At 40.7% G+C, this 23,998-nt stretch overlaps 1 protein-coding gene across 1 annotated transcript in view; it reads left to right on the forward strand.

The window, feature by feature from the left end:
* CFAP210 (cilia and flagella associated protein 210) overlaps nt 1-22,458 on the forward strand; it is a 28,096-nt gene extending 5,638 nt beyond the window's left edge. The window contains exons 3-9 of the mRNA XM_007539301.3: nt 3,236-3,409; nt 3,509-3,702; nt 10,379-10,535; nt 14,652-14,791; nt 18,781-18,973; nt 21,236-21,400; nt 22,004-22,458. Coding sequence (XP_007539363.1) covers nt 3,236-3,409; nt 3,509-3,702; nt 10,379-10,535; nt 14,652-14,791; nt 18,781-18,973; nt 21,236-21,400; nt 22,004-22,348 — 1,368 coding nt within the window. The 3' untranslated portion in view covers nt 22,349-22,458. The remainder of the gene's footprint in view (nt 1-3,235; nt 3,410-3,508; nt 3,703-10,378; nt 10,536-14,651; nt 14,792-18,780; nt 18,974-21,235; nt 21,401-22,003) is intronic.
* The last annotated feature ends 1,540 nt before the right edge of the window (nt 22,459-23,998 follow it).

A 23,998-nucleotide genomic window follows, 5' to 3' on the forward strand; every position in this document is an offset into this window, starting at 1 on the left:
GTTGGGGACTGAATTTGTTAACTTGAAGCCTCAGGCATTAGAGTCCTCTTGTGTAACTATTATGCTATTTCCCTAGCCTAATTTTTTTTTAATTATAGACAGTATGATAGTGCTGAAGTAGTATAGTTTTCATTTGAATTTCTCTGATTGAAAATTTTTAAGTGGACTTTTTTTTCTTTTGCCTCCAAGGTTGTTGGGGCTTGGTGGTGTACTACAAATCCACTGCTCCTGGAGGCTTTTTTTTCCCCTTTTGTTACCCTAGTTATTTTATCTTTGTGGTTATTATTGTTGTTGTTATTGATGTCGTTGTTGGACAGAACAGAGAGAAATGGAGAGAAGAGGGGAAGACAGAGAGAGGGAGAGAAAGACACCTGCAGACCTGCTTCACCGCCTGTGAAGCTACTCCCCTGCAGGTGGGGAGCCGGGGGCTGGAACCAGATCCTTATGTTGGTCCTTGAACTTTGCGTCATGTGCGCTTAACCCGCTGCGCGACCGCCCGATCCCGATGGACTTCTTTTTAAAAAATTTTTTAAAAATATTTTTATTTTCCCTTCTGTTGCCCTTGTTGTCTTTTATTACTTGTTTTATGCCCTTGTTGTCTTGTTGTTATTGATGTCGTCGTCGTTGTTGGATAGGACAGAGAGAAATGGAGAGAGGAGGGGAAGACAGGGAGAGAAAGACAGACACCTGCAGACCTGCTTCACCACTTGTGAAGTGACTCCCCTGTAGGTGGGGAGCCGGGGCTCCAACCAGATCCTTGCACCTTGCACCTTGCACCTTGCGCCACCTGCTCTTAACCCACTGTACTACCGCCCAACTCCCAATGGATTTATTTTCTATCTGTATACACTCTTTGGTGACATGTCTATTTATATCTTTTGCCCAGGTTTAAATTAGGTTTGTTTTCTTTTGAGTTAACATAATTTAAAAACTATTGTGAATACATATTTTTATTATACATTTGATTTGAAAATATTTTCTGCTAGCTTGCAGCTTGGCTTTTCACTCCCTTGCACAATCTTCTTTCAAAAAATAGTTTTTAATTGTAGTGAAGCCCAGTTCATCTGTTTCTCTTGTTTTGTTGTTGTTGTTGTTTTTAATTATTTATTTACTTTCCCTTTTGTTGCCCTTGTTTTTTATTGTCGTTGTAGTTATTGTTATTATTGTTGTTGTTATTGATGTCGTCGTTGTTAGCACAGAGAGAAATGGAGAGAGGAGGGGAAGACAGAGAGGGGGAGAGAAAGACATCTGCAGACCTGCTTCACCGCCAGTGAAACGACTCCCCTGCAGGTGGGGAGCCGGGGGCTCCAACCTTCTGCCAGTCCTTGCACTTTGCGCCATGTGCGCTTAACCCGCTGTGCTACCGCCCGACTCCCTGTTGTTGTTTTAATATTATCTTTATTTATTTGATAGAGACAGCCTGAAATCGAGAGGTAAGGGGGTGACAGAGAGGTAGAGAGCCCTGCTTCACCACTCCCAAAGCTTTCCCCCTGCATTGTAACACCAGTGCTCAACCTGCTGCGCAAACACCCAGCCCCTCCTGTGTTTTTTTAATTCAGTTTATTTATTCAGTCTGATAGAACTGAGAGAAATTGAAAAGGACTCCAATCTTATTGTGGTTGTCGTTGCCATCATCATCGTCACCACCACCAGAGCGCTACTCAGCCTTGGCTTAGAGTGGTGGTGTGGGGGACCTTGGAGCCTCACGCATGAGTCTTTGCATAACCATTATGCTATCTCCTCACCTACGTTATTTTTTTTCTTATGTGGCACTAGGTAATAAATTCAGGACCTCATAAATGCACAATTCCACTGCTGAGCAGCATTCTCAGCCTACGTTCCCCCCTATTTTTAAAGTTTAAGTGTACGAGACTAAAAAGGGAAAGGCAAAAAGAGATACTACCACCATCCCTGGAACTCCCAAATGCTTCCATGATACTCCTGTGTGGTGCTGGGACTGGAACTTAGGGCCTCCCTCACAGCAAAGCAAACTATTGTCTGGCCCCTCTTCTTTAAAGTTGCATTGGCTATTCTAGGCCTTTTGCACTTATATATTAATTTTAGAATCACTTTGCTAATTTCTATTTTAAAAGTCAGTTACAATTTTGATTATGATTGTGTTGAATTTCTAGATCAATTTGAAGTGAATTTACATCTTAAAAGCCTTCTGACTTAAAACTCAGGAGGTGGTGCAGTGGATAAAGTTTTGGACTTTCAAGGATGAGGTCCTGAGTTTGATCCTCCACCTTGCGGACACCAGAGAGATGCTTTGGTTTCCTTCTGTCTTGGAAAAAATGGGTGTGAGACCTGCCATTCAAATTGTAGAAGGAAATGTAACCTCAGAGTTTCATTTCTTTTCTTCCTTTTCCTTCCTTTCCCTCCCTTCCTTCTTTCCTTCCTTCCTTTTTCTTTGTAGCACTTGGGAATAAACCCAGGGCTTCACATATGTCTGATACCACTACTGTTCTGCTTTTCTAGTCCAATATTATGCTCTTTCTTTTTGATTGCGAGTGAGAGACAGAGAAGGAGATGCACCAGAGCATTATTTCACCGCTCGTAGTGTTCCCATACCATCCATGGTACCATCCATATTGTGCCAGGGCTTAAATCAATGACCCTATACATCGAAGACTTGCACTCTCAAAGCCCTCAATATAGTCTTTTGTTGTTGTTGTTATTGTTCTGCTACCAGGCCGTTTTGACTACAATGGCCCTATAATATATTTTGAGATCTGGAAACATGATACCTCCAGTTTTGTTCATTTTTCTCAAGATTACTTTGGGGATTCTAGGTATTATCTACTTTTCTTTTATTGTTTTTTTTAATTTAAGTTTCAATTTAGAGTAAGAAAGATCACTGGGTAGGATGCATACTTTGCCATGCATAACCCAGCTTTGAGACCTGGCACCACATGGTAGGGAATATGTTACCAGAGGGAGTCTGGGGCGGTGGTGGTGTCTCTTTCTCCATTTAGTTCTATCTGAATGGGACAAAAGTGACCTGGAGCAATGAAATCACATAAGTACAAAGCCCTGACATCACCACCACTACCACCACCATCTCTTCTACAAGTACAACAACAACTACTACTACTAATCTCAAAATAAAACATTTAATTTATTAATGATATCAGTGAGTGTATTCATGACTCATAAAGAAAGCTCAAATTAACACATGATAATGTTAAATTTTATAAAATAAAATTGAAAATGGGCAACTTCTGTCTTTTTTCAGGGGATGAAAGAACAGAAACTTGAAGCTAAAAAGAAGCGTGATGAAGAACTAGAAGCAGAAAGACAAGTTCTTGATATAGAAGAAGAAATCTATAAACAAGGAGAAAGAAAAAAAGCCATTGAATATGCAAAACAATGTAAATTTTACCAGACAGAAAGAGTGAAAAATTTTCATGTACTACTAGATTTTCTTCTACTTTTATATATATATTTAAAATATCTATATGTAATGAGGCTTTATTTTCTTAAAATGCTGCTTTTTTTTCTTTTTTAGTCAGGATTTCTTCTTAGTAGAGTCATGAAAGAACGTGATGCACAGATTGAATACCAAAAGAATAAAATAAAACCCGAAACAAAATGGGATGAACAATTGAAACTCAGCATTGAAAAAGCTTTTCAAGAAGAACAAGAAAAAGCAGAAAAACGACGTAGAGATAGAGTGGCTCTTGCCCATGATCATTTAAAACAGTATGTATACATGCATTGGCTGTAAAAATATTTTCCTTTTCTCATTAATGGATATAGATTTTTCTTCTGATTATGAAAATAATAGATGTGGACCAGGAACACCATAGTGGTTATGCAAAAGACTTTCATGCCTGAGGCTGCCAGCTAGAGCTGAGCAGTGGTGTGTGTGTGTGTGTGTATTTCTCTCCATCTCTCTCATTAAAATGAAAGATATTGGGGGCTGGGCAGTGGCACAGTAGGTTAAGAGCACATGGAGCGAAGCACAAGGACCCTCGAAAGGATCCGGGCTCCAGCCCCTGGCTCCCCACCTGCAGGGGAGTCGCTTCACAGGCAGTGAAGCAGGTCGGCAAGTATCTATTTTTCTCTTCCCCTTGCTGTCTTCCTCTCCTCTCTTGGTTTCTCTCTGTCTTATCCAACAACAACAATAATAATAACAAGGACAACAAAAATGGAGAAAAAATGGCCTCCAGGAGCAGTGGATTAATAGTACAAGCACTGAGCCCCAGTAATAACTCTTGAGGCAAAAGAAAGAAAGAAAGAAAGGAAGAGAAGAAGAAGAAGAAGAAGAAGAAGAAGAAGAAGAAGAAGAAGAAGAAGAAGAAGAAGGAGAAGAAGAAGAAGAAGAAGAAGAAATTTTAAAAAGAAAATAATACATTTTAAATAAATGACCTAGTAAGTGGGAAAATTCAAAGAAATCTTACTAATCACTATTATGCCCTTAGCAGAAACAACATGTTGGTTGTTATTGTCACAGAAAAGCTGCATAACAAGTAGCTGCCCAGCACAGTGACAGTTAGCCAGAAACATATACTTTTCAGGCATCTGCAGGTTGTTGGATCTACATAGGTTTAGACAGACAGCTTTTGGACTGGCTGGAGGTTTGCTTTTTTCTCTGTGAAGAGCTCTGATCTGCTCTATCTCACTTTGAGGTGCAATTTAAAGTGAAAAAACCCACTTAGTGGGAATTTTTCTTATGATACTAACAGATATACAAGGGGCATCCAGTGTTATTGCTGGGGTTTGGTGCCTGTACTACAAATCCACTGCTCCTGGAGGCTATTTTTTTCCCCTTTTGTTGCCCTTGTTTATCATTGTTGTTGTTGTTGTTATTGCTGTCATTGTTGGATAGGACAGAGAGAAATTGAGAGAGGAGGGGAAGACAGAGGGAGAGAAAAATAGACACCTGCAGACCTGCTTCATTGCCTGTGAGGTGACCCTCTGCAGGTGGGGAGCCGGGGGCTTGAACCAGGATCCTTATGCCAGTCCTTGCTTTTAATACACACACACACACACACACACACACACACACACACACACACACACTTTTTTGCTTCTAGAGTTATTGCTCAGTGCTGGTATTATGAATCCACTGCTCCTAGTGGCTGTTTTTTTTTTTTTGCATTTTATTCAATAGGACAGAGATATTTATTTATTCATTTATTTTTACCAAAGCACTGCTCAGCTCTGGCTTATGGTGGTGTAGGGGACTGAATCTGGGACTTTGGAGCTTGAGGCATGAAAGTCTCCTTACATAACCATTATGCTATTGACCCCTACCAAAGACAGAGGGAAACTAAGAAGGAAGGAGGAGATAGAGAAGGAAAGAGAGAGAGGACAGAGAGACATGGAGAGAGGAGGGGAAGACAGAGAGGGGGAGAGAAAGACAGACACCTGCAGACCTGCTTCACCGCCTGTGAAGTGTCCCTGCTGCAGGTGTGGAGCCGGGGTTCGAACCGGATCCTTGTACTTAGTCTGCTTAAATGGATGTGCCACTGCCCACCCCCCAACATTTTAGAAAAAATGTATTGAGGGGCAGCGGGAGAGCCAGAACATCACTCTGGCTGAACTCAGTACCTCATACTTTAGAGCCCAAGTTTTTATCCACTGTGCCTCCTAGGCCACTTTATTTAGTTTTCAATAATTTATTTATTAACTCTGTTTACAAGACTGGAACTGGTATCTCTAGATCCTAAGCATGCTAATACTGTGTTCTAAAAAAAAAAAGTGGTCCAGGAGGTGGCACAGTAGATAAAGTGTTGGTGTTTCAATCATGAGGTCCTGAGTTCAATACCCAGCAGCACGTGTACCAGAGTGATGTCTGGCTCTTTCTCTCTCTCCTCCTATCCCTCTCATCAATAAATAAAATAAAATAAAATAAAATAAAATAAAATAAAATGTTAGCAGTATGCTCTAAAACAAGCTATTTGCCTGGCAATTTTTAACAATAGGGAAGGTGGCGAGGTAGTGAAAGAGACCACAGCACTGAAGCTTCTTTCAACAGGGTGGGGCCCAACTCAAACCTGGGTCATTCACTTGGGAAAGCAGAAAGCAGTGCATTATCCAAGTGAGCTGGTACTTTTTTTTTTTTTTTTTTTTTGTCGCCAGGGCTTTTTGCTGGGGCTCATGCCAGCACTATGAATCTATCACTCTCAGCAGCCTTTTTTTTTTTTTTCCTTCTTTCTATTTCACTCAGTAGGACAGAAAGAAAAATGGAGAGATTTGGGAGTAGCGCAGCGGGTTAAGCACATATGGCACAAAGAGCAAGAACCGCCAGAAGGATACCGGTTCGAGCCTCCGACTCCCGACCTGTAGGGGAGTCGCTTCACAGGCGGTGAAGCAGGTCTGCAGGTGTCTATCTTTCTCTCCTCCTCTCTGTCTCCCCCTTCTCTCTCCATTTCTCTCTGTCCTATCCAACAACAACAACAATAATAATCACAACAGTAAAACAACAAGGGCAACAAAAGGGAATAAATAAATATTTACAAAAAAAAAGAAAAAGAAAAATTGAGAGATTGAGAGGGAGGTAAGGAGAGAGATAAATAGACACCTGCAGACCTGCTTCACCACTTGTGAAGTGGGGGCTCAAACCCTGGTCCTTGCTCATGGTAAAGGAAGGACTTAAGTCTTCACTGACAGGGCCTACAATATAGCTCACCTGGGTAGGATGACTACTTTTTAATATGCACTATCCAAGTTCGAGCCCAGCATCCACTGCACTTGTGGACGCTTCAGTGCTGTGGTATCTTTCTCTTCCTTGTGTCTGTCTCTGTTTCTCTCTTTCTAGAGAGTAGTCTAGAGAGTCAGTCTATAGTAATGAAGCCCTGATGGTCACAAAAACATTTTTTAAAATTATCTTTATTTATTGGACAGAGACAGCCAGAAATCAAGAGGTAAGGGGGTGATAGGATAGAGACAGAGAGACACCTGCAACACTACTTCATTATTCACAACGTTTTCCCTCTGCAGGTGGGGACCGGGGGCTCAAACCTGGGTCCTTGTGCACTGTAACATGTGTGCTCAACCAGGTGCGCCCCCACCAGGTGGTTCCCCCAAAAGTCTTTAGTGGCATAATTTTTAAAATTTGTGATTTATAGTAGGTTACAAGATTGTAAGATACACAGTATATTGATTGGCAGATAATTAAATATTATTTAATACCTTCTACATTATGTAAGTCACTGACAAAATTACTTCTTTACTAAAACTAGGGACATTTCTTTTTTTTAATATTTATTTATTTCCTTTTGTTGCCCTTGTTGTTTGTTTGTTTGTTTATTTATTTATTTATGAGAAACATAGGAGGAGAGAGAAAGAGCCAGATATCACTCTGGTGCATGTGCTGCCGGGGATTGAACTCTGGACCTCATGCTTGAGAGTCTGATGCTTTATGCACTGCACCACCTCCCGGACCACAACTAGGGACATTTCTTATTCATTCTCAGAATAGGTAAACTTTTTTTTCCAAAAACAATGAATTATTAAGTAGCTGCATAGATATGCTGTTAGGGTTTTTAAATTTGCTAAGGTATGTTAAAATTGCAAGAATATAGTATCTTGCTATCTTTCCTTAATGGGGCAATTTTAATACTTCCTCAAATTGAATACATCTTTTATAATGTAATTTATACTTTGAGTATTGACTTCGAAATGTACTTCTAAGAAGTAGGTAAAATAGAAGGGGTTGGGCGGTAGCGCAGCGGATTAAGCGCACATGGCACCAAGAGCAAGGACCGGCGGAAGGATCCCAGTTCGAGCCGGCCGCTCCCCACCTGCGGAGGGTGTTCGCTTCACAAGCAGGTCTGCAGGTGTCTTTCTCTCCCCCTCTTTGTCTTCCCCCATCTCTCTCCATTTCTCTCTGTCATACCCAACAACGATGACAACAATAATAATAACTACAACAATAAAACAACAAGAGCAACAAAAGGGAATAAATAAATAAATATTTTTAAAAAATAAAATAAACCTTCCTTTCCAGTAGCGAATAGTGACTTTTATCTCCTCCTAAGACTACTCGTGTCTCTAAAGTTACTTACTTTGTACAATAAGTCACTTAGGCTTTTGGAGGGGGGGTCGTGAAGAAGGTGCTGGGACCCTAATCAATGGCTTTATAGATGGAAGGCATGTACTCTGCCACTAAACTATACCTCTGAGCCCCAGGTGCTCCAGTAATACCAAATGAATTCAATAGTACCAAAGTGAATTTACTGGCTCATTGAACTATGGTACAGGGGAAAGTAGTTTTTCCCTCCCTGAAGATGAATAAGTTGACTCCATGGAAAACATTTCGTTTTGTTGGAGCTTATGAAAGAAAGATGTATTCCTCATTTAATTTAATTTAATTTAATTTTATTGTCATCAAAGTTATCACTGAGGGTCAGCACCAGCACTACAAATCCACTACTCCTGGTAGCCATTTTTTCTTTCTTTCCTCCCCCCCCCCCCATTTTATTTAATAGGACAGAGAAAAACTGAGAGGGGGAGAGAAAGAAATAGACACCTACAGGGAGTCGGATGGTAGCGCAGCAGGTTAAGCACATGTGGTGCAAAGCGCAAGGACAGCTCTAAGGATCCTGGTTCGAGCCCCCGGCTCCCCACCTGCAGGGGAGTCGCTTCACAGGGGTAAAGCAGGTCTGCAGGTGTCTTTCCCCTCCTCTCTCAATTTCTCTCTGTCCTATCCAGTGACAGCAGCAACTGCAACAATAATAACCACAACACAACAATGATAAAACAATAAGGGCAACAAACGGGAAAAAGTGGTCTCCAGGAGCAGTGGATTCGTGGTGCAGGCACCGAGCCCCTAGCAATAACCCTGGAAGCAAGAAGAAAGAAAGAAAGGAAGAAAGAAAGAAAGGAGAGAAAGAAAAGAGAGAAAGAAAAGAAAAGAAAAAGAAGAAAGAAAGAGACACCTACAGACCTACTTCACTACTCATGAAGCATTCCTCCAATCCTGCAAGTGGAGACCGAGGCCTTGAACCAAGGTCGTTGCACACGGCAATGTTGCACTTAACCAGGTGTGCCACCACCTGACCCCTATTCCTCAGTCTTTTTTGCTCTAACCACGTGGGTTGTTGTTTTAGTCTGTGCTGCTTCATTCAAGAAGAAGAAAGATGGCAGCTAGAGAGTGACAGTGTTGCAGCCTGTACTGTGTGTATAGGGAAGCAGACACTATGAACTTGGGCCATCTTGCCAGTATGCAGAGGGGTAACTTGACTGATGAGAACACTCAACATCTGCAATAAGCTTTTTTTAAAAGATAGAAAAAGAGTGGAAGAGGTACCTGAGCTTCCTTTAAGGCGGCAGGGACAACGCTCTAGCCTGAGTCGCACACGTGGCAAAGCAGTACACTCTCCAAGTTAGCTAGTGATAGTTCATCAGCACTAAACTTCTTTTAAAATGTGTATCATCCGTCCATCCATCCATCCATCCATCCATCCATCCATCCATCCATCCATTGGAATGAACAATATCATCACCCTGGCACATATAATGCCAGAGATTGAACCCAGGACCCATCCTCCAGGAAGCTGTTATAAACGTCTAGTGGGGGTGGGGAGAAGCATCTGAGAGTAGTGGGAGTGGGGTAAGGGGAACAGATTGAAGAGGCAGAGCTGAAGCTTGGTTTTCCGCATCCTCACTCTGCAGTGAGAAGGCTTGTCAGAGATCTCTGGATAACTCTTGAGAGAATAAGCTTTGATGTCTTATCACTCAAAAGGTACAGGTAGTCACTGTTGGCTAGAGAAAGAACGACAACCCAAGCAATCAGTTAGATGAAGAAAGTTTGTTCCTCTCCTTCCATCAAACCCCATCTTCTAAGGGGGCTAGACCTGCAGTTCAAGTAAGTTTGTCCAGTGCTACCTGAAATTGGATAGTAGTCGACTGAGTATGAACTTTACTGTCGAATAATGTTACCATTCTACCCATGCGGTCATTAACTTAGCTGGTTATGCTAAAGGGAAGGAACATTTGAATCTAGTGTAGGATTTAATTTATTGAGGAATAAAAGATTTTGAACTGAAAACATATTGCCAATTCTGTGCTAACCAAGATCGAATTTCATGTTAGTATTTATTCAGTATATACCCATTCTTTAAGAAAAAAGAAAGAAAGAAAGAAAGAAAGAAAAATCAATTTATTAATAGCAGAGAAAGAGAAGGGGAAAAAGAACCAGAGTATTACTCTGGAACATGTGAAACTGGGGCTCAAACTAGGAGCCTCATGCTTTTAAGCCCAAAGCCCTAATTCACCTCCCAGGCTTTGATATCGATTCTTATCCCTGATGAAATTCGTAAATTCTTCTTTACTGTTTTAAATCATCCCACGGTAGAATCTAATTCATTTGTTACAAATATAACCTATTTTTTGTTTTGCTCTCAGTTATAATTATATTTTGCTTTAGAATAAAGGAACATGAAGAAGAAGAAGAGAGAAGGAGAAAATGTGAAGAAAAAGATGCTAAGGAAATAAAGCGACAAAATTTACTATATGAAATAGAAATAAGAAAAAAACTAGAAAAGAAAAAGGAAGAGATGCATGAAAGCAGGAGACTGTTTTTTGTAAGTTGAAAATAGGTGTCTCTCTAAAAAAATGTAGAAGGGGGACAGCACGATAGCTCAGTTGGGTAGGGTGCCTGCCCAGGCTTGTGTGTAGCCCCCAACATACTGAAAAAAAGGTTCGCTGCTGTAGTTTCTTCCATCCTCACTCCTCCACGTCTCACTTTTTCTATCTGGAAAAAAAAAATTGGGATAACAACAACACAAGTACAAAGTCTGATGCCTAGCTTTTAATATTTTTTAGAAATAATAGTGGAGTAGAAGAGCAGTTGCTAGTCAGTTGGGCTTCTGATAGAGTACATAATGGGAGGACAGCTATCTTTTTGTGGTTTTATGTGGGTTTGCTCTTATGCATGAACAAAGAAGATAGTGTTTTATTTTTATTTTTTACAAACTTATTTTAAATTTTAAAATTTTTTTTGTATTATCTTTATTGGCTTGAGACAGCCAGAAATGAAGAGAAAAGAGGGTGATAGAAGGGACAGAGAGAGACCTGCAAAACTGCTTTACCACTCACAAAGTTTTTTCCCTGCAGGTGGGGACTGGGGGCTCGAACCTGTGTCCTTACTGTGTCCTTGTACACTATAACGTGCACTCGACCAGGTGCACCACCACCCAGCCCCCAGTGTTGGGGTTTTTTTTTTCCCAAATTTTGTTTGTTTGTTTGTTTATTCCCTTTTGTTGCCCTTGTTGTTTTATTGTTGTAATTAGGATTGTTGTTGTTCTTGATGTCGTCGTCGTTGGATAGGACAGAGAGAAATGGAGAGAGGAGGGGAAGACAGAGAGGGGGAGAGAAAGACAGACACCTGCAGACCTGCTTTACTGCGTGACTCCCCTGCAGGTGGGGAGCCAGAGGCTCCAACCGGGATCCTTATGCCGGTCCTTGCGCTTTGCACCACGGGTGCTTAATCTCTGCGCTACCACCTATTTATTTATTTTTACCAGAGTACTGCTCAGCTCTGCCTTATGGTGTTGTGGGGGGTTGAACCTGAGACTTCCCAGCCTCAGGCGTGAACGTTTCTTTGCATAATCATTATGCTACTTCCCTCCCCAATCTTCTGCTTTGAGCTTCCCTTTCTGTTGTTTTTTCTTAATTTCTGTTTATGAGTGGGATCACCCTATACTTATCTTTGTGTTTCTGACTTATCTCACTTTCTTCTAGCTCCATCCAAGATGGGTCAGCGAAGGTGGGTTCATTGCTCTTAATAGCTGCATAATATTCCATTGTGTATATATACCACAGCTTTCTCAGCCATTCATCTGTCATTGGGCACCTGGTTTGCTTCCACGTTTTAGCTATTATGAAGTGTGCTGCTATAAACATAAATATACACCTCCCCAATTTTCTATCCTTAAAATAAAAGTTATTGGGAGTTGGGCAGTAGCACAGCAAGTTAAGCGCATGTGGCACAATGCACAAGGATCAGCATAAGGATCCCGGTTTGAGCCCCTGGCTCCCCACCTGCAAGGGAGTCGCTTAACAGGTGGTGAAGCAGATCTGCAGGTGTCTTTCTATCCCCCTCTCTGTCTTCTCCTCCTTTCTCCATTTCTCTCTGTCCTATCCAATAACAATGACATCAAAAAAAAAAAAAAAAAAAAAACAAGGGCAACAAAAGAATAAATGTTAAAAAAAATTTTTTTTAAAAAAGAAAGTTATTGTAAGTGACTGATTGACTGAGTGGGTTTATTAGTTTGTATCACTGTCTGCTGAGCTATTAATGTGTGCTTAATATCTGAATATTTTAATTAATATTATGATTTTATAATTTTGACATTATTTTCTTTAAATTAATTTTTAATTCTTAAATAAAATTCATAAACAATTTTTAAGTTTTAAACAATACCAGGACATTTAAAAAAAGAGCAGCTGTTCTTTGCTCTACCCATTTTGGGTTTTGGAGGCAGCCACTTCCAAGTTCTTCGTGTCTTTGAGTATTAATTACAGTCTAGGGCAGAGGTAGATAGCATAATGGTTATGCAAAGAGACTCTCATAACTGAAGCCCCAAAGTCCCAGGTTCAATCTCCCTGTGCCACCATCAGCCAGAGCTGAGCAGTGCTCTGGTAAAAATAAATTAAAAAGTCTCAATAATCTATATTTTGTGTGTATATATATATGTAAATGTTCTAGGTTAATTTGTCCTTTTCTCTAGCTCAGCTTGGGGGAGAATGCTACGTTGTTCTTTCTTCCTTTCTCTTTCTCTTTCTTTCCCAAAGCATTTTATTGGGGGGAGGGGATAATGGTTTACAGTATAGCTGTTGTCACATGGGTACAATTTCTCATCTCCCCACAATACAGCAAAATTCTCTCATCCCCAAGTGAGATCCTTTTAATTACTATTATATTTATTTACTATTGGATAGAGACAGCCAGAAATTGAGAGGGAAGGGGGTGAATGAGAGGGAGCCAAATACCTGTAGTTTTGCTTCACCATTCTCAAACCCAGGTCTCTGTGCACTGTAACATGTGCACTTAAGCAGGCAGGCCACCATCCAGCCCCCATGAGGTCTTCTTCTACCATGGTGTACCAGTCCCAACACCTTCTCCACTCTATCAACCTCCCCTCTCCCACAGTCCTTTGTTTTGGTGCAATAATATGTCTCTTATCTTTCTATTAAAAAAAAATCAGCTAGGAGTAGTGAAGCCCCACAGACGCTCCCCCCAAAAAAATTCTCAAGAAGAAATTAGTTTTACAGTAAACAAGCCTGGTAGGGAAATTAGAAACAGGCAGGTAATAGATAGGGGTAGCAATGATTTTTTTTTTTAAAGACTTTTTTTTTTAAGATTTTATTTCTTTATTCATGAGAAAGATAGGAGGAGAGGGAAAGAACCAGACATCACTCTGGCACATGTGTTGCCGGGGATTGAGCTCAGGACCTCAAGCATGAGAGTCCAATGCTTTATCTACTGCACCACCTCCCGGACCACAGGAATGATTTTTTAAAAATATTCTTTATTTATTTATTAGAGAGAGCCAGAAATCAATAGGGAAAGGGGTGATAGAGAGGAAGAGAGACAGAGAGACACCTACAGTCTTGCTTCACCACGTGCAAAGCTTTCCCCCTGCAGGTGGGGGCCGGGGGCTCAAACCTGGGGCCTTACGTAGGCATTGTAACATGTGCACTCAACCAGGTGCGCCACCACCTGGCCTCTGGGAATGATATTTTTGCATGTGCATCTATTGAATATTTTAAATCTATGTGCCAAGGGACAATAGTAACCAAATAGTAAATGAAGTATAGATTTAATGCTTCTGATTATGTCTTTATTGTTAAAGAAATGAGATGTTTGGTAGCTCAGGAGGTGGTGTGGTAGATAAGGCATTAGACTTTCAAGCATAAAGTCCAGAGTTTGATCCCTAGCAGCGCATGGGCCAGAGTGATGATCTAGTTATTTCTCTTTCTCCTTCTGTCTCTCTCATTAGTAAATAAATATTTTAAAAAGAAATGAGATATTTGAAAGGAAATACATAAAAGTACTAATATGTTATAAAAGTCACCCATAATCTCATACCTAGAGGTAACTACTGTTAACATGATCTATTTTTCAGTTATATTTTGCAGAACTAGATTATGTTATATAGTTTGATGTATTAGGCTTCCAACACCACTTACCAGTTATGTTCTTTGTACCTGCCCATGTCACTTAGAATATAATTTAACCAAGAGAGTCTGGCGGTAGCACGGCGGGTTAAGCGCACGTGGCACAAAGCACAAGGACCGGCATAAGGATCCCGGTTCGAACCCCCAGCTCCCCCACCTGCAGGGGAGTCGCTTCAGACTTCACAGACTCTCCCCCTCTCTGTCTTCCCCTCCTCTCTCCATTTCTCTCTGTCCTATCTAACAATGACAACATCAATAACAACAGCAATAATAACTATAACAACAATAAATAAAAGATGAGAGAATATAACGATTTCTCCATTTTTGAATATCTAAAGGTTGCTCCTAATTTTTGCTACTATAAATAACTTTGAGGTGAAGTCAATACTACATAAAATTTACTGCTTATCTCTGATCATCTCTATGGGATATGTTTCCAAAAGAGAAGTAAGCGGTGCCATTTGACAGGTTTTGATAATTCCTATGCTGAGAGATTTGTTTTGATGCCGCCCCCCCAGGAGCATTTGAATGATAAACATATTATCAAGGCTGTAGAACAGCAGCAGCAAGATGATGATGATGAGAAGATCAGAAAATTCATCAAAGCAAAAAAGCGTCTTACACAAATGGGGAGAGAAAAAGAAGCTGAAACACATAGGTAAACATTTAGGAGAATTTATGTAATAAAGTAATTCTTGAGATTACTGTAAATCAGAAGTTGTGACATAAGGTAAGAGTGATCTTGAGGACTAAGAGCTCACTATTTTACATGTGACTAACAGTGACATAATTTCAGTATGTTGGGGGCTCCCTTAGAATGTCTAGGACAGGGGGGAGTCGGGTGGTAGCGCAGCGGGTTAAGTGCATGTGGACTGGCGTAAGGATCCCGGTTCGAGTCCCCGGCTCCCCACCTGCAGGGGAGTCGCTTCACAGGCGGTGAAGCAGGTCTGCAGGTGTCTATCTTTCTCTTCCCCTCTCTGTCTTCCCCTCCTCTCTCCATTTCTCTCTGTCCTATCCAACAACAATGACATCAATAACAACAATAATAACTACAGCAATAAAGCTACAAGGGCAACAAAAAGGAATAAATAAATATTTTTTTAAAAAGAATATCTAGGACAACTGGTAAATGATTGGAAGTACTGGGAATCTCTGCTCTCGGAAAAGGATATGAGTAGCCAATGGCTTCGCAAGTCACTGCTGTATAGATTGGTACGTGATAGTTGGAGCTGTAGCTACAGGTGAATTAAATTATGGCAGGTAGCTAAGAGATGAAGGGAGGAGAAGGGAAGAGAGGCTCACCTGGCAGAGGACTTGCCCACTGCATGTGAGGTTCTGGACTCGAGCCCTGCCGCTGTGGATGACACTTGCAGAGCTCCATGGATGGTAGAGTGGTGCTGTGCTCCCCTCCCCTCTCCTCCCCACTCCTCTTCCTCTCTTTCTACCTAAAAAATAAATAGAAAGTCGGGCCAAGAGCCTGCTTACCAGTGTCACATAGTGTGAGAGCTTGGGTTTGTTCCCTGGTGTCATCTACAAGTAAACAAGAAATGAGAAATGAAGATGGCGTAGTCACTAGGTTAGGTCACCGGGAGGAAGACGGTAATATGAAGCCCCCCAAAAAGAGTTTACAAAAGTTGGAAGGAAATCAGAGAAATAGCAAGGGGAAAGTGTTTCAGTGAGAAGGGATGAGTCATCAGTGTCCGTTCAATACAGACATTAAAATGAAATATTATTGTTGTTGTTATTGAATAGAGACAGAAATTGAGAGGGAAGGAGAAGATAGAAAGGCAGAAAGGGGGAGTTGGGCAGTAGCACAGTAGGTTAAGCGCAGGTGGCACAAAGTATAAGGACCGGCGTAAGGACCCCAGTTCGAGGCCCCGGCTCCCCACCTGCAGGGAGTCACTTCACAAGTGGTGAAGCAGGTCTGCAGGTGTCTATCCTTCTCTCCCCCTCTCTGTCTTCCCCTCCTCCATTTCTTTCTGTCCTATGTAACAATGAGGGCATTAATAACAACAATAATAGTAACTACAACAACAATAAAACAACAAGTGCAACAAAAAGGGGAATAAGTAAATATTAATAAAATAAGGAAAGAAATCTTTTTTTTTTTTTAAAGAAAGGTAGAAAGATAGACACCTGCAGCACTGCTTTACTGCTCGTGAAGCTTTCTTCTTACAGGTGGGGACTGAGGGCTTGAACCCAGGTCCTTGCACACTAGCTGCATCACTGCTCAGAACTCTGAAAGGAGATTTTCAGAATAAAGTGTTCATTCTATTTATTTTTTTTTAATCTTTTAAAAATTTCTTTATTGAGAGATTAATGTTTTACAGTCAACAGTAAATACAATAGTTTGTACATGCATAACATTTTTCAGTTTTCTACATAACAATACAATCCCCACTATATTTATTTATTTATTTAAAAATACTTATTTAGTTACTAAACCGGAGCACTGCTCAGCTCTGGCTTATGGTGGTATAGGGGATTGAGCCTGGAATTTATTCATTTTTTAAAGGTTTTATTTATTTATTTGTTTATGAGAAAGATAGGAGGAGGGAGAGAAAGAGCCAGACATAATTCTGGTACATGTGCTGCCAGGGATGGAACTCTGAACCTCATATTGAGAGTCTAATGCTTTATCCACTGTGCCATCTCCTGGACCACTGTTCATTCAATTTACAGGTCACTGCTTACCTTAGTGAGCAGTCGAGCGGCTTGGGGTGAGGTGAGAGAGTAGGTGGCCAATTATAGTTTCACTGTGTCTCTGTGTAGCACATTCTTTTTTCTTTTGCAAAGTCCTCTCGCAGCTTCATGTCTTAAGAGTCTTCATTATATGCCCCATCAAGCTCAGCACCATCATGCTTCCCATCTAATGCTCAGCTCAGACATGAGCTTTCAGTTCTCTGCCTCTTTGTCGCTCACACTGGACGTATCCTGTATCTTCCATTGTGAATGCTCATCTCTCTGAACTCTTTCTGGTTATAACTCAAAAGATTGCCTTCCCATTGACTAAAACAATTTCTTCCCCGTTGATAGTCATTTTATTTGTTATTTTATTTATTTGCTTGATAGAGATAGAAGTCAACAGGGGAGGGGGGAGATAGGGAGAGAAAGGGGATGGGTGGTGGTGCACCTGATTGAGCGCCCATGTTGCAATGTGCAAAGAACTGGGTTCAAGCCCCTGGTCCCCACCTGCAGGGGGAACGCTTCATGAGTGGTAAAGCAGGTCTGCAGGTATCTCTCTAGCTCTCCTCTCAATATCTGGCTGTCTTTATCAAATAAATAAAGATAATAAAAATTTAAAGAGGGAGAGAGTACACTTGCAGCAGTTTCAGCACTCAAGAAGCTTCCCTCCTGCATGTGGAGACTGGGGGCTTAAACCTGGGTCCTTGAGCCTGGTAACATGTGTGATCTACCAGGTGTGCCACCTCCCAACCCTTGGTAATCTCTTTTACATTTCTCTTTTTCTTCAATGGGAGAGACACACACAGAGAGAGGTTACCAGTGTACTATTCCACCAACATGGAACCACCTTGATGCTCTCATGTGGTACTGGGACTCAAACATTGGGCCTTGCTCTTGGTAAGGCCTCAGTTCTACCAGGTTACCTATTTTCAGTCCTGTTCTGTTTTAGACTGTAATTTCCTTAGGGGTATGTACTGTGTCTTTTCTCATTTTTTTTTTTTCTTTCAAATTCATTTGATAAGTTAGTGAATTCGTCACATCTAAACTTAAAGGTATGGCAGGGGAAACAGCATAATGGTTACGCAAGTCAACTTATTTATTTATTTATTCATGCCTCCAGGGTTATTGCTGGGGCTCAGTGCCTGCACTACAAATCCACTGTTCTTGTGGCCATTTTTTCCATTTTATTAATTAGAACAGAGAGAAATTGAGAGGGGAGGGGAAGACAGAGAGGGAGAGAGAGAGGTAGATACCTGCAGACCTGCTTCACCACTTGTGAAGCGACCCCTCTGCAGGTGGGGAACTGAGGGGATGAAACCTGGATGCTTGCGCTTCATACTATGTGCATTTAACCTGGTGTGCTGTTGCCCAGCCCCTTGCAAGCCAACTTTCATGCTTAAAGATCTGAGCTGCCAGCTTCAATGCCAGCATCATCATAAAGCAGAGCTAAGCAGTGCTCTGGTTAAAAAAATGTGTGTGTGTATATATATATATATATATATATATATATATATATATGATGAAATAAATAAAATTAAAAGTATTTTTCTTACATTTTAGTTATTTTTTGAATAGAGACAGAGAAAAATTGGGAGGGGGAGATAGGGTGAGGCAGACAGACAGACAGACACCTGCAGTGCTTTCACTGCTTGAGAACCTTCCGCCCTCCAGGTGGAGACCAGGAGCTTGAACCCAGGTCCATGCATATTGCTCAGTATGTAGCTTTGTTTGCTTGCTTGCTTGCTTGCTTTTACTTTTTGAAGGTTTTCTAAATGTAAATGCTCCATTCCTTTAACTAATATGTAGTCATCACCATTCACCTTCACCACTCAGTATACACATAAGGTGCAATGGGGCTCTATTTAGATAGGACTAGGAAGTGTCTCACTCCCTAACTAAAGGATATTAGTTCTATAATTTTATCCATAAAGATTTGGCAAGATATGACTTTTTTTTAAATAGGCTAATGGAAGAACGGAGAGAAAGAATAAATAACTTCCTGAGTGATCTAATGAAAGAGAAACTTGACAATGAAGATTTAATTATTGCTAGAGATATTGCAGAAGCTGAGGCTGAATGGGAAAAAAGAGAACAAGAAAAAGATGAAAAAACCAAAGCAGAATTAAAAGCGATTACAGAATATAGAGTCGCTGTGGTAAGTAGTTCAAGTATGACCAAAAAGAAAAGAAAAGAAGGTGGGATGGTGGTTGGGTGGTGGCTCACCCAGGAAAGTGAATGTGTTACCGTGCACAAGGACCCAGGTCCAAGTCCCTGGTCTCCACCTGCAAAGGGAGCTTCACAAATGGCGGAGTAGTGCTACAAGGATCTCTCATTCTCTGTTTGCTCCCTTCCCTCTTGATTTCTGTCTCTATACAACAACAACAACAACAACAACAAAGCAACCCCACAAATTTTAAGCCCTTTCCACTATGGTTTCCACACGACAATTAAAATATTTATAGATGCACATTAGTATTTTTTTCTGATTCAGGACAACTCCAAGTGTAAAATTTGTTATTTATTTTATATGCTTCTCATGTGAACATTTCACTTTTTTTTTATCGCCACCAGGGTTATTGGTGGGGCTTGGTATCTGCACGATGAATCAACCATTCCCAGCAGCCATTTTTCCTTTCTTTTTTAAAAAAAAAATTTTTTTTTTTACTATCTTTATTTATTGGATAAAGACAGCCAGAAATCAAGAGGGATGGGGTGATACAGAGGGAGAGAGACAGAGAGACCCCTGCAGCCCTGTTTTACCACTCATAAAGCTTTCCCCCTGTAGGTGAAAACCCGGGTCCTTGTGCATTGTAATACATGCGTTTAACTGGGTGTGCCACCACCCGGCCCCTCCTTTGCTTTTCCTCTTCCATTTTTACTACTTAGGACAGAGAGAAATTGGGGGAGGGTGAGAGGGGGTACAGAAGGATAGAGGAAGAGGGGCAGGTGATGGAGTACCTGGTTAAGTGCTCACATTACAGTGAGCAAGGACCCAGGTTCAAACTTTTCTGGTCCCCACCTGCAAGGAGACAGCTTCTCCCCTGCCCCTTTCAATTTCTCTGTCTCTATCCAAATAAATAAATAAATCAATCATTCATTCATTCATTCATTCATTCATTCATTTTTTTAAAAGAGGGATAGAGAAATTTAGACACTTGCAGACATGCTTCACCACTCATGAAGCTTTGTCCCGGCAGCTGAAGAGCTGGCGCTGGAACCTGGGTCTTCATGTATGCTAATATGCGCACCACTGCCTGCTTCCCCATTTGAATGTTTTAAAATGACAAAACAAGTAAAAGTTACCCTACTGCATTTTTGTATTTCTTAACTTTTCAAACTTAATAATCTACATTACTGTTATGAAATTTATGTCATAAGGTTTAAATTGGATAGTTTATGAATGTTGTAGCAACTTTAATTACTTTGTTGAAGACATTGATTTAGAAGTCTGTTGTCTTAGAGGTACAGTATCACATCTCCCGAGGTGTCAATACACTCTGCCTTCCTCCAAACTGTTACTTTCCTCTGTCCTAGGACACTGGATAATTTTTTAAAGATACAATATTTATTTCCACCAGGGATATTGCTGGGGCTCAGCACTTCAAATCCACTGCTCTCACACCTCTGACTGGCTTGCAAACCTGCCTGCCTTCTCTATTTTCATTCTTTTCCCTTCTCTCTCTCTCTCTCTCTCCCTCTCTCCTCCCTTCCTTGCTTTCCTCTCTTCTTCCTTCTCTTTTTATTTACTTATTTATTCCCTTTTGTTGCCCTTTTTTATTGTTGTAGTTATATTATTATTGATGTCGTCGTTGGACAGGACAGAGAGAAATGGAGAGAGGAGGGGAAGACAGGGGGAGAGAAAGATAGACATCTGCAGACTTGCTTCACCGCTTGTGAAGCGACTCCCCTGAAGGTGGGGAGCTGGGGGCTCGAACTGGGATCCTTTCACCCGTGCTTGCGCTTTGCGCCACCTGTGCTTAACCCGCTGTGCTACTGCCCGACTCCCCTCTTCTTCCTTAAGGTCCTTGCACATGATAATATGGGTGCTCAAGTGGGTGTACAGTCATCTCCATCTGTCACTCCCATTTAACCTCTTCCCACATCTACCCTTTGATTCCTTGCATTTAGCAATCTTTCACTTAACATATATTTTCCTCTATTTGATATTGATGCAATCTTGCTTTTTCTGTACCTGGTTTCTTTTAAAAATATATCCCATTCTTATCTTTTCACTGAAGTAGCTGGCATTCAGGAAACAGAGACAAAGTGAACTGTCCAGGTGAGAATCAGCCCAGACGTATACAATTTTCTGTCTGGCCATTACTTCCAAGTCTGATGGGAGCTTTTTAACTGCGTGTCTTCTAGGGAGCACTAGTTGTTAAAAATTAGTTTTTCCTTTTTGTCTTTTAACTTATAGATGAAAAGTAAAGAGGAAGAAGAAAGACAAAGAAAAATAGAGGAAAAAGAACAATTGCGAGCTATCTTGAAAGCAGATCAGATTTACAATGAGCATGAAAAGATGAAAAAACGCAAAGCTGATCAAGAACGTAGAGATCTTCAAGATGCCCATATTCAGCAAATGGTTATGTCTTTTGTTGTTGTCGTATTTCCTTTTTATATGTACCTTAGCAAAAATCTAATACAGGCCCAGAAAATAGCTCACTTAATCTGTCTGCCTTGCCATGAATGTGAGTCAGCTTTCAGCCAGGCGCCCACCATGTTAGAGGAAGCTTCTGCATCATCATTCTTTCTTTCCTCTCCTTTTGTTTTTCTGTCTATCCAAAACATTGGCTTGGAGTGGCCAAGAATAACACAGATTTCATGCTAGTTTTGCTTCTCAAGTACTTTCTTTTGTTGACAAAGATCAGATGGTCATTTTGGTTATGACACAGAAAATCCACTAACCATATGAAGAGTTAGTTTCTACTTTTTAAATCAGTATTGAGGGTAATTGGTTTGCCTTTTGCATAAATATGTGTTGACAGAAGGCTACTAAGTTTTGTTGAGCTGCTGCTGTGAGCATGATAGGAGAAACGTGGGCTTTTGAAATTACAGTAAATTCAAAACTCAAAATATCCAAGTTTAGAAAATTATATCAACACTTACAGCTTTAAGTGCCATATATTTTTAGAAAAGTGTTCTTGTTTACCAATATAAATTTGTATTTCCTTTCATTTCCAAATAGGTAAAAAATAAACTTAAAACAAAGGAAGCCAAACAAGCAGAATTAGAGTATTGGAAACTTAGTGACGCTCTTATGGCTGAAAAGGAGAAAGAATTTCAGAATTATGCCAGAGAAGTAATCGAACACGAGTCTGAATCAAGAAATAAACAGATCTATCCTATGGTAAAAGCTGTAGAGCAAAGACCTGGAGGTGGCCACGGACCAGTTTTTGTGGAAAGAGGTGGAATCAGACCTAGCTATCAGACATATGATAGCACTGGAGTCCAGCTCCCGTTCTATAATTCTCAGGGGTCAAAATATAATGATTTTAGCAAATCTAAGAAAAGGCTAGGTTTTACATGGTAGAAAAACTTATTTTTAAGATTGAGAAGACTACATTGTACCTAATATGAGCTGCAAATCTAAGTTAACTATATGCTTCTAATTTTTGTAAATAAACTTATTCTTCAACAAAAGTGTGTCTTCAATAATTAACTGCTCACCACCCAAATATATACATACTTTTTTTTTTTTTTTTGCCTGACCACTGCTCAGCTCTGGTTTATAATGATTTTGAGGATTTAACCTGGGACCTTAGATGCTCAGGCATAAAAGTTGTTTGCATAAACATTATGCTGTCTCCCCAGCTTGATATTTAGAAAAAAATTTAAAGCACTGAAAAAATGTTGAATACTTTAATGAGGGGGAGAGAGAGAAACACAGAAATACCAGAACACTGCTCAGCTCTGGTTTATGGTGGTGCTGGAGATTAAACCTGGGAGCTCAAAGCCTAAGGCCTGAGTCTATTGCGTAATCACTATGCTGTCTCTCTAGCCTTGAAATCTAATTTTTTTTTAATTTTAGAGATTCAGAAAGATATAAAGACCAGATATTTATATATTTATTCATTTATTTATTTTTACCAGAGCACTGCTCAGCTCTGCTTTATGGTGGTGCAAGGGACTGAACCTGGGACTTGAAATCTCACTGTGAACGTCTTTGTGGGCTAGGCAAAAAGCCAGAGCTAAGCAGTGCTCTGGTGTCTCTCATTGAAATAAAACAAATAAAATATTAGAGTATGTTTGCATAACAATTAAGCTATGTTTATTTTTTATTTACTATGTTTTAAAATTATTTATTCATTCCCTTTTGCCCTTATTTATTCATGCCTTGTTTTATTGTTGTAGCTATTATTGTTGTTGTTGTTGTTGGATAGCACAGAGAGAAATGGAGAGAGGAGGGGAAGACAGAGAGGGGAGAGAAAGATAGACACCTGCAGACCTGCTTCACCGCCTGTGAAGCGACTCCCCTGCAGGTGGGGAGCTGGACGCTAGAACTGGGATCTTTATGCGGGTCCTTGTGCTTTAAGCCACCTGCGCTTAACCCACTGCAATACCACCCGACTCCCTATTATTTGTTAAAGTTATCTTTGTTTATTGGAGACAGAGTCGAGAGGAAGGGGGAGACAGAGGGAAAGAGTCAGAGAGACACCTGCAGCCCTGCTTCACCACTTGCAAAGCTTTCCCCCTGCAGGTGGGAACTGGGGGCTCAAAGCCAGGTCCTTGAGCATTGCAATATGTGCGTTCAACCTGGTGCCCCACCACCCACTGCACTACAACCCAACTCCCAATCACTTGTTTAATATATTTTATTTTTTAAATATTTTCCCTATTGTTGCCCTTTTATTGTTGTAGTAATTGTTGTTGTTATCGATGTTGTTCTTAGGACAAAGAGAAGTGGAGAGAGGAGGGGAAGACAGAGAGAGGGAGAGAAAGAAAGACACCTGCAGACCTGCTTCACTGCCTGTGAAGTGACTCCCCTGCAGGTGGGGAGCCGGGGGCTGCAACCTTAACGCTCTAGGTGCCACATGTGCTTATTAACCCGCTGCACTAACCCCCAACTCCCTAATCACTTGTTTTATTGTTGCTATTGTTATAGCTTTATAAAAAAATTATTTTCCCTTTTATTGCCCTTGTTGTCTTTTTATTGTTGTTGTGGTTATTGTTGTTATCGATG

Source organism: Erinaceus europaeus, chromosome 18, assembly GCF_950295315.1.
Source record: "Erinaceus europaeus chromosome 18, mEriEur2.1, whole genome shotgun sequence".
Lineage (NCBI taxonomy): Eukaryota > Metazoa > Chordata > Mammalia > Eulipotyphla > Erinaceidae > Erinaceus > Erinaceus europaeus.